We start from the raw sequence: 11,636 nt of genomic DNA, 5'->3' as shown, positions 1-11,636 counted from the left end.
ATTTATATTGCGTGAATGCTGAGTTGATCTCATTTGTGTGTGTGTGTGTGTGTGTGTGTGTGTGTGCGTGTTTGCATGTGTGTGTGTGTGCGGTGCATGCCACTAGATTGTATTGTGGTCGTATTGATCGAACCTTCTGTTAAAGGGATGCTCGTTAACACACAATTAGCATTCAGATAGAAAATACATCATAAGGATAAAAAGTCATGGTCATTAATTCCTGATGAAGGGAGAGAGAGAGAGAAAGAGAGAGAGCGAAAGAGAGAAAGAGAGAGATAGAGAGGTAGAGAGAACGAAGCAGAGAAAGAGAGAGAAACAGAGTAAGAGGCCTTTTTCAGTAATTAGAGTAGATTCCATTTAGAAGCTCTGAGTCCATATAATTATTCCTCGTTATCTCTCCTCTCTTCTTCCCCTCCTCACCTTTTCTACCTCGGTTTCTCCTCCTCTTTCTTCCTCCCCCTCACACATTTTAATGTCCATCCTATCTCCGTTTTCCTTCCCCTATACTTGCTTTCCTTGATGTTTTCCCTCCTTCTCTTATCTCCCAAGTCTTTAACATGTTTGTCTCACCATTTTCACTCGCCCTCCATTTTAACCCTCCCACTTTATTTCTCCACATCTTCCCATCCTTACCCCTCCATCATGGAGCGCTAATTTTAGAGGATCTCCTGAACATCCTCTCCTCCTCCCTCATTCCTCTCCTTTAGTCTTCTGTTGGAGATCATAGCGCTATAGGACTGGCAGAACCCCCTCCTCCCTCCCTCCGTTTCCTTTCCATCTCTGTCCTCATCTGGTCCTTGCTGCTGTCTTCAGCAGCTGGAGGTGCAGGTGTTGGGGCTGGGACTGGCCTCCAGGCTCCCCTCTGGGCTCAGTGGCTGGGCCGTCAGTGGGGACTCCAGGGCCAAGGCGGGCACCTGGGCCGGAGCGGTGACCTGGACCGGACACACCGAGGCTGGAGCTGCGGTTGAGGGGGGCACCGGAGACAGGGGGACCACAGCACTTCCTCCTCCCCCTCCTCCTCCCCTGCTGTCCCGCACATCCCTCTCTCGGAGCAGGTGGACCAGGGCGGCGTGCTGGGCGCTCAGGGTAGCCGAGAGGTGGGCGGGCAGGGCGGTGAAGCCGGCGGTGAGCTGCTCCACCCTCTGCTCCAGGGAAAGCATCTGGCGCTCCAGGTCCTCACTGCGGTCGTTGAGCTCCGACATCAGCTCGTACATCACACTCTGCATCTAGGGGGCGAGAGGAGAGGAGAAGAGAGAGGAGAGGACAGGACAGGACAGGACAGGACAGGACAGGACAGTGAGGGGTTAGTCAACTCACACAGTGTACTTTGAAGTAGGAAGACATAGATTGCAAATTCATTCATTTAAAGAAAATTCTTTTGGATGGGATAAGGAGAGATCATAGTAGGGGTTAGAAAACTAAGTGCGAGTGGAAAGAGGGCAAGCATGAGGCTGGTGAGGGATGAGTAAGGCATTGAGCAAAAGGAAAAAATGTACAAAAGGGAGTAGAGACTGGAATGAAGAAGAGGCTGGAGGAAACTCTCTCCGTGGGCGTTATAACATCGTGAGGAAAGACAGAATAAGTGGAAGGAGAAAGAGAGAATGAAAGGAAGGCTACACAGTGTATCTGCCTTGCACATCATGGCCTCTGTAACCATGGTAAACTCACAAGTGGCCAATTGAGATGGAATTATTGAGATTGCATAATTGCTAAATATTTGGTCCAAAGGCAATGCTCCATAGAAAGAGGCATACACACACCCTCGCTCTATCTTTCTCTCTTTTTTTCCCTCTTATTCTAGTCTCTATCTCACTCCCTTTCTCTCTCTCTCTCTCTTTCTCTGTCACAACCACACTCACACACACTCACACATACACGCACACACACACACACACACACGTGTATGCTCACATTCTCACTCAGACACCCACACAGGAACAGAAAAACATGAGCACTCCCCTCCCTCCTCTCATTTCCTCCTCGCTCTCTCACTCAGTCATCCCTGTTTTAACACTTGTTCTGGTTGCTAGGAGACGCAAAGCCACAGAAACAGGCAGGTCAGCATGGAAACAGTGGAATGCTGAGATATATTTGGGAGGGCAAAGGTACGTGTGTTTGTCCATGCGAATCATGAGTTACTAAACTGTATGTTACGTGGTTATGTCAGCGTATATTACTACTATATGTATATACAGAGAGAGAGAGAGAGAGAGAGAGAGAGAGGGAGTCTATTATAAATAGAAAGCACTGTGATGGTGTGAATCAATTGTGTGTGTGTGTGTGTGTGTGTGTGTGTGTGTGTGTGTGTGCATGTCTCACCTTCGAGAGGTCCACTAGTGTGTTGGCCTGATCACTGAGCTTCCTCTGCTCCATTTTCACACTACGTAGTCTGCAAACAAACACACACACACACACACACACACACACACACACACACAAATACACAGAGTACAGAGTTGAAGCCCAGTAAATACACAGTAGTCGGTCCAGAGAGCTAATCCCTGCGGGTCCAGACAGCAGCATTGTGGAGCGGTCACCTTGCCTGGTTCAGCTTCATCTCTACCTGCAGTGTGTCTCTGGATTTGACTGTACAAAGCCATCAGGCACATAAGCTGCTCTGAAACACAGCAGTTTTGTAATGTAGATGAAGACATGCATAACTGCTACACGGAAATAAGATTGAGAACATGGCTCTGGTGTAACTGAATAGGGTAGTCTAAAATAGGCCTAAAGATAACAAAGCAATAAAATAAAATACAATTATTATTAATAATATTGTTATTAATCATTTATTCAATGATTTATTAGTTGATAGAAAATCATTGTTACAGGTTAAAAAACATGAAACAGATGCACTGCACACTGGGTTTCTAGCTACAGTTAATTTGCAGTCCTTGTCCCTGGTTAGGCTTTGGATCTCTCCCAAAATACAATACAGAAGCCTGTGAACCATGGGTCTAATCTGCCTTATCAAGAAACAAACCCTGGAGCTTCCCCTGTTATAATGAAGTGCAGACTGATTTTGTGGGGCTGTAGCTCCAAATGAAGTTGGTTTCATTGTTAAGCTAACAGGTATGAACCAGAAAATGTGCCCATAGCCCTGTAAAATCGCCCTGTGCACGCTGTTACTGTGTTCACAGAGTCAGCCTCTCATCCACAGTCCATGCTCCAGGATTTGCCTTTCTATGTTCCAATTAAGAGAGTCTTGGCTCTCTTGATTTTGGCTTTTGCAGACAGTTGTTAATGTTCACAAGTCTTGACTGAACTGTTCAAGGTCAAAGGAATGGGGAATATTTAATGGTCGATTTTCTCTTTGATTGTGATGCTAGACAGAGGATAGCTTAGACACTGGGGACAAAAATCAGTTAGCGAAACAGCCCAAAACAAAACCAATCACACTGACTCCCGTTCAAGTACAGCTAAACAGTAATATTGATAGTGGGTGGGATGAATCTATGCCTCCATGTGGGCATAAATATTTTCTTATACTCTATTCTAATATATAATGCAATTCTGATTAATATATCTATATCAGCATCAGTACAGATGACATGATTATCAGATAACAGCATGTCTTTCATGGAACACAATGCACTGGCTATCTGGTCACACAACTGTATTTGCTGGCCTAGAACGAACCTTAGTTTAGTGGATGATGATTCACTGTGTGTGAGTGTGTGTGTGTGTGTGTGAGAGAGAGAGTGTGAGAGAGAGTGTGTGTACTGATTCATACACTTTATCTGATTATCAGCGTTGATCCAACCTGTGGGTGGATAGAAAGTACAGCTGATTTCAAAGGCTGCATCAGCTCAGTAGCACTAGTGTGTGTGTGTATGTGTGTGTGTGTGTGTGCGTGTGTGTGTGTGTGTGTGTGTGCGTGTGCGTGTAAGGTGTGGCCTTACTGATGTATAGCCTGGAGGAACTTCCTCTGGTGTTTGCGGACTCGGGAATGGTCGATCTTCTTCATCAGCTTGGTGTGTTTGTAGATGAGCCAGGTCTCCCTCAGCACGTTAGCCGCCGCATTCTTTATCTGCTCCCAGACAAGACACACACATGTGCACACACGCACACACACACACACACACGAATAGCGTTAGCAACAGGTAGCCCTTGGCAACCGAGGCAGGCAACAGGTCTACCCAGTTCTGCTCTCTCTATCTCTCTCTTTCTTTGTGCATCTCTCACTCCTTTTCTCCCGCGTTCTCCATTGTCTCCCTGCAAAGAAAAACCTAAACCATTTTTCTCTTCTTAAGGAGCAAGGCTGCCCTCATTCTCTCTCCGTCTTCCTCTACACACACCGACTCGCTTGCCAATGCTTTTCATGCGCACATAAACAGCTCTCTCCTTAGGGAGATTTGGCAATGAGAACCAACAGGAGTCTCTCTCTCTCTATCTCTCTCTCTCTCTCCCTCTATTCTCTCATCTCTCTGTCTATATGCCATGTGATATCTTAGGCTACCTCAAATAGGCTGCATTGTCTTGGCTGATTGGAAGCTATTCAGCACAGGACCAGCACAGTTCATTAGAACCAGTGATGTTCCATTTTATTAAGACAACAACTGAAAGAAACAACAGCAAAATGAATTACTGCTCTAACAAACTATCAAAGACAATCCTTAGCCTTATGTAATGATGTTCACTTATGGGAAGCCTGAGACTCATTAGAGTATCAGGCAAGATGGTTATTCCTCTCCATTTTACTGGCCAGTCACGGCTATGGGCTTCAGTTGCCTTTAGTTGGTATCATCTAGATGTGAGATTGCCATGATTGAACAAAACAAGCCAGTCACAGTGTCAGGTGACTCCTTACAGTGTGGGCTACAGAGGTTACAGACTAACTTCTGTGGACTAGGCTCAGGTCTGCCTCGCATTGTTCTATATCCATATCCGTTCCTGTATGTTTCATGTACTGTATTTCTATAGGTTGCTATACAATTACAACACAGGGGTCTGACACCCAGCAAAAAAGCGAGGGAGGATACCATAGAGAAGGAAAAAGGGAGAGAGAATCTGTAAGGACATAAATTGAATGAGAGACTTCAAAGAGAAGCTGAGCAGTGAACAAAGAACAATTATACCCCCGTCTGAGGAGCACAAAAGACCCCGGCAGCTTGGCTAATCAGCACCCATCCACCGCAGTCAAGGACTGTTCACACACATACACGCCTACATACACACACACACGCACACACAAACACTATTGGCTACAGATGAAGAGAGTAGCAGGCCCTGGGCCGTGCAGATGTGTTTTCAATGACACAGTCACACACAGGAAGTCAAATCAAAAAGAGCTAACCCAACATGCTATAGATAATATATAAGGCCCATCCTGGAGTTGAGTCACCCAGATAACTTGCAAAGCTACATCTTAATGCCTGTTAGCAATACAAAGTTATACATTCTTAACATTTTATGGTTTGTTGATAGCAGAGATATTCAAATATGTAAACTCATGGCTAACATTATGGCAAAATAGAAAATGTATATTTAGGTTTGGTTCACTAACAATCAACAAATCGTGTTTTAGATAGGAATCTCGGACTGTGGGATGAGAGTAAATCCTGCTCGCCCCACCTTTCAGTGTCTATCAACTGAATTACAGAACTCTGTCTCTTTATGATAAATAGTCCGGTCCATGTAGCAAGGAAAGGCTCTGTCAGCGCTGCAAAGCTCCTAACACAGCATCACAAACATGGCATGTTGTTAGTACAACACTGTTATCACCATCATTCTTAACATCTTAATAATAGAGGTACATTCTCTTGAGACATGGTTGTTTTAAAACAAAATTCAAAATTATCACTGCCTATCTGCAATCAAAAGTAAGCATTTTGTGACTCAACCACTATTAGATGGTCAGTCCATTAGTCACTACAGGGTTAATTTCTCTGGATCATGTTTGAACAAAACAGAGCTCCTCTAGGCTTAATGATGGGCCAGGTTATTGAAGAGCACATTTAATAACTCTAGTATCTACAGGCCCATTAGTAAATTGATATGTCAAATCCTATTTATCAAATGATTGATTACTGCAGGATGAATGCGATGTGATAAACGATGGCACCTTGTGTCTGTCTGGCCAGCTCGCTCTAAAAGTTTTCACACAAACTTACAGTGTCAAGGACTAATAGACCAGCAGCGCCGGAGAAGCCTATTGCACTGCTTCAGGCCATTTAATTAGATGGAGCTAAAGCTCCCCTCTTCATCTGAAGCCTGGAGACTGCTTCTTATGCAAATAATAAGAACTGTGAATACCAGACTATTAGCATTTTACAGTTAATCTCAGTCTCTGAGCCTCTCTCTTTTCTCTCTCTCTTTTTCTCTATCCCACTCTCTCTCCCCCATGTGAGTTACTGTAGAAAATGAGACAAAGATGGGAACTCCATTGACAAAAATAAAGAGTCAACATGAAGTGCTCAGAAACCAAATGACAGCAGCAGCCATTCTGGGACCATATGGCTTGTACTTGGGCAGCCATGTTGGGGCCATATGGCCGGTTTCCTACTGTACCTAGGGTCAAAGATCTGCTCCGGCTGCTTCCCTACACAGCACACCTTATGGCAGGTACATGAAAAATATGTTATGATTAGGCGTTCCCATATCGCAGCATCTTGATGACTTGCACTACCATTAAAATAAGCCTTGGTCTCAGAAATGGGAGTTGTACAGTAAAACTTCATTAATGGTTCATTTTGATAAAAAAAATCCTGGATGGCTAGCTGTGTTTTCATGAGTGATGGAGTGCATTTTTCTAACATCAAAGGAAAAGCAGCAATTCTTGACCCTTCCTACCCTGGAAAGCCTTAATGACCTGTGTATGCAATCAGTAATTATGAGCTGTTGTGCTAGAGATACAATGGTGTTTTCCAGGAGAACAGCAAACATAAACAAACAGGCCCATTACCCTGGCAACAACCTCCCACCTCTTCCATGTGCCGCTGCGACACGTGGCCTTACCTGCTCTGACCTTCTCCTCACAGGCACGGTGACGAAGGGAGGAGACATCTCTAACACACACACACACATACACACACACAAACACAGGCACGCATGCACACACACACGCACACACACACACACCAAAAATATCACCATCTCAACATGCAAAGCCAGAGCTGGTTGGTGCATATAGGGTCAAATCAAAGGATCAAACAAACAAGTGAAGGGTCACTGATCATTGCATAAAAACTAACATTGCATAATTGGTTTCCAATAATGGTTTTAAAACATCTAAGCCTCCTGGTTAAGGTCATTAGGCAGGCTAGGCCCAATTTCCACTAAGTCTTGTCGAGTGTCTTCATAAATCTAGTCTGATGCTCCATTAAAAAAGAAGAGAACACTCAAGTCCAACTGGAAAAGAGTAAAAAATATTTGAGGGATGTATAAATGCATTCAGTAAGTGTCAAATACATTTTCATCACTGTCACACATATTTACAATAATAATGATCCATCTGGCTTGCATGTAGATTAAAAGGCTGTTGATGGAAGAGTTATTTTTACTGTGTGAGTTCTGAGTAGAAGCTAGCTTGCTAGAAATCTTATGGGGTTAGGTTGCTCCCATTTGGCTACTGGTGTAAACATTGGAAAGCGCTGCAGCACCTCCTCCTTGGCCGGTGCCCAGAGTGCACTCTGAATGCTCAGAGCGGCCGATGCTCTGAATACGCTACGGGGACTTTGAAAGTGCTCTGAATTAACCAGTGGTCCAGTGTAGAGCCAGATTACACACTCAGGGTGCAAATTTTACAATCACACCGAACACTTTTATCACTTTGCAACACGATTTAAAAAAAAAACAACATCAAACATCGACACTGTCAGCCATCTGCACATGGTCAATTGGCTTAGGGCTTTGTTGGTTGCCATTTAATTGGCATCCTTGTTAGTTCTATCAAAAGGAAGGAAACACCACTTCACTGACTTAGAGTGCCTGAGTGCATTCACCTCTTTCTTTGCCACTGTCTAGAGTGCAGTATGAATGTTCAGAGGGGCGATGCTCTGAATATAGCAGAAGGACTTTCACAGTGCTCTGAATTAACTAATAGTTCAGTATGGAGCCGGAGTACACTCTTGTACCCGAAGTGCCAATCTGTAAGCACACCTAACATTTTAACACTTTGCACCAAGAGACGGGTAAGAAAAAACATAATGACATCATGAACACTGACAAGCATATGCATATGGTCCATTGGCTTAGGGCTACATTAACAGCTATTTAATTAACATCCTTGTTAATCCTATCAAAGGGAAGGAAACATCACTTCACTGAACACTGCATAAAAATTAACATTGTGCATTTGGCTTCGAATAATGTTTTTAAAGCATGCCAGCCCCCCTGATAAGATTATTAGGTCCTCTACAACCAATGTACCACACTAAATTTCCACTTCAGTCTTGTTGGGTGCCTTCATAAATCTAGTCTGATGCGCTACTAAAAAAGGAGAGAACACTCAGCTTCAACTGAAAGAAAGTGAAAAATATTAGAAGGACGTTTGAATGGGTCAAAATGTGTCAACTATATTTCTTTCACTACCACACACTTTTATGCCAGTAATGATCCGTGTGGTTTGCCTGTAAATTAAAAAGCTGAGGCAAATTGATGTCTGTTTTAGGGGGGATAGCTTGCTACCATTTGGCTCCTGCTGTACAACCACACCTAACACTTTTAACACTTTGCAACAAGAGACACGTAAGATAAAAACACTGACATCAAACATGGACACTGTCAGCCATATGCACATGGTCCATTGGCTTAGAGCTTCATTGATTGGCATTTAATTGACATTCTTGTTAATCCTATCAAAGGGAAGGAAACGCCATTTCACTGAAGTAGAGTGCTTGTGTGCATGGCTCTGTGTGTGTGTGTGTGTGTGTGTGTGCGTGCACATACCATGATGGCAGGATGATATCATTGCATTATTCATTTTAAAGCCCTGAGTGATTGTGTTCTCTTGTTACCATGGTATGGCCGAGATTGTCCCCCGCCATGTAAATCAATGGACATACAACAGCTTCAGTCATTGGCCTCTCAGTAATAGAAAGCAGGAGACAATTACCACTACACAACCAGGAGACCCTTTGAAGAAAATGTCACCGAACACGTTACTGTGACGCGTCTTGAGACACTTGGTGTACACATCTGGCTTTGTTAAGATTGTGATTCACTGGATTCCGGATTTTTTTTCACTCAAAAATATATGGTATAATATTTTTTATCTAAGGACTAATAATAAACGCAATAAATGTGGGTTTTACATGTATTTGGAGGCTGTACAATGTTTTCTCACATTTGTAATGTCTGCAGTTATGTTAAGTTTGCAAGTATATTGAATCATGATGCCTTACAAAAAAAAGTTACCAAAAAAAGTTACAACAAAACATATTTTCCATTTACCAATGTTGAGAATATATGTGAATTTCCACAAACTTCAGATGGTCAAACGAATTCCAGATTGTAACAAACACACACACACACACACACACACACACACACAGACACACACACACACACACACACACACACACACACACAGACACAGACACAGACACACACACATACAGTGCAGCATGCTAAACGCCCTACGGTGACAGTCAGTCAGGCCAAAAATTGCTAGAAGATGAGTTGAGAGCCCAGCTCCCACAGAGATTGAGTTTATTCCGCTCCTCCGTCGATATTTTATCCAAGCTGAAATTATTGATCACTCTCCCCCGTTCAGTCACCCAGATACCCTGCTGCCATAATGTACCCTACATATTTGATATGGGAGCTATTTTTGAAACTTGGGTCTTTCAACTGTATGAAAAATTGAAAAGGACCAGAGGAGGGAGGGTGAGAGAGATGGAGGGAAGGAGGCGGGGAGGGAGCAAGGATGGAGGGAGGGAGGGAGGAAGGGAAGGAGAGAAGGAGTGAGAGAGAGAGAAAAAGAGAGACAGAGAGGAAAAAAGGGTAGACAAGGGTCATAGAGGAGAAGAGGTGTCATAAGGGGAAATGGAGAGAGTGAGAGAGACAGCAAGAGAGGGAGCAGAACTGAGAGAGAGAGAGAGAGAGACAGAGAGAAAGAGAGATGACCTTTCATTGCCTTCACTCACTCAAATAACATGACACTCTGTCACAACAGTACAGGGTGATAGTGTGATTTAGGAGGGGAGGGTGTGGGAGGGGCAGCGAAAGGACAAGGCAGTTATCTTGGCTCTCAACAACCCCGTCTTCAACCTGAGAGTAATCCCAAAAGTAGACAGTACACAACCACCAAAGCCAAGCACACGTAAATACTGTACTTTTACAAATTATAGTTCTGCTAGAGTCCCACACACTCTCTGTATACGCAGTGTGTATTGACACCTATGTGCATACACACACACACACACCACCACCACCACCACATAATGCCTACACACCCTCTTGGTGAGTTGCGTGTCCATCATGAAGTTGTGCACATGTTTCTCGGCCTTGGTCAGCTCCAGCTTCCTGGCTACCACGGCAACCACCAGAGCTGTACAGCCCGCACCCTGAGAGAGAGAGAGTGTGTGAGAGAGAGAGAGAGAGAGAGAGAGAGTGTGAGTGAGTGAGAGAGAGAGAGAGAGAGAGAGAGAGAGAGAGAGAGAGAGAGAGGAGTGGGGAGAGAGCAGAAGAACAGACCACTGAGTCAGTCGGTGAAGAGGAGGAATTGGTAAATCAGTGGCTTTTGGCCAGGGAATTAGCCCAGATGATTGAAGAGAGCGAGGACAAATAAGACGAACGGAGCGCGTGACAGAAGGAGAAGTGAAAGGGAGAGAGGAAGGATTAGGAGGGATAGTTCAGCTCCAGATTCACATTTCCTCATGTTGAGAGACAAGCCAAGTCTATTTTCAATTCCAATCCATCTGGTGTGAGATCCCCACTATACAGCCTCTATATGGAGCAGAAATAAATATGCCCAGTATACCGCAGATTAAAAAAAACCATCAAAGATTGACACCACCTAATTTCCTTTAATTAGATGCTGCCAATCTGAATTACATGGTGTCAATCTTCTGCTGTCACCAGAGGCTTGAGGCCTGCAGGAAGTGTGAAAATGTAAAACATGGACAGGTTTGTCTGTATTCCAGTACGCCCCACATGGGACATATGGCAAACTCATAAGGGAGAGAGCGACAGTGGTCTCTCAACCAGAAAGACATGCTTGAGAGGAGAGCAGGAGCAGAAACAGGGAGAGGAAGACAGACTTAATTAACTTTCAGATTAGACACTGTTTTCAATGGGGATGTTGAGTGCTCACAGGTTCCTCTGAAGGGGCAGGCACCGAGAGAAAAGGAGAAGGGAAGAGAGATAAAGAGGGTGAGGAGCTAAGAGTAAATATGAAGAGGGGAGGAAAGGAAGAGGGTCGGTTGGTTGGAGAGAGGGATACATGCAGAAAGTGAGTGTGTGCGTGCGGAAGAAGGGGAGAGAAAGATGGAGAGGAGGGCGGTGTTAATGAGGTCACATAACTCCTGATAAGAAATGAATTAAGATTAAGAGTGTTTAATGAAAATGTATGAGTGTGCTTCCTGGCTGCTTGTGAGTGTGTGTGTGTGTGTGTGTGTGTGTGTGCGCGTGTGACAGTGAGAGAGGGAGAGAGAATAAAACAAGATCTAAAGAGAGAAACATAGCGAGAGCGA

At 44.2% G+C, this 11,636-nt stretch overlaps 1 protein-coding gene across 1 annotated transcript; it reads right to left on the bottom strand.

The window, feature by feature from the left end:
- Positions 1 to 809: 809 nt before the first annotated feature.
- Positions 810 to 10,508, bottom strand: LOC139644798 (small conductance calcium-activated potassium channel protein 3-like; the record flags this gene model as incomplete). The annotated part of the gene is made up of 4 exons (XM_071520290.1): positions 810 to 1,226; positions 2,320 to 2,389; positions 3,903 to 4,030; positions 10,398 to 10,508. Coding segments are annotated over 4 exons (726 nt in total), but the record flags the coding sequence as incomplete, so codon positions are not given.
- Positions 10,509 to 11,636: the final 1,128 nt, after the last annotated feature.

This window comes from Centroberyx affinis, unplaced genomic scaffold (genome assembly GCF_046629955.1).
Source record: "Centroberyx affinis isolate AG114_WGS23_722 - 3 ecotype Tasmania unplaced genomic scaffold, CSIRO-AGI_Caff_v1 ptg000065l_1, whole genome shotgun sequence".
In the NCBI taxonomy this organism is placed as follows: domain Eukaryota; kingdom Metazoa; phylum Chordata; class Actinopteri; order Beryciformes; family Berycidae; genus Centroberyx; species Centroberyx affinis.
Note: the sequence above shows the minus strand (reverse complement) of the source record. Positions and strands in the feature narration are given on the sequence as shown.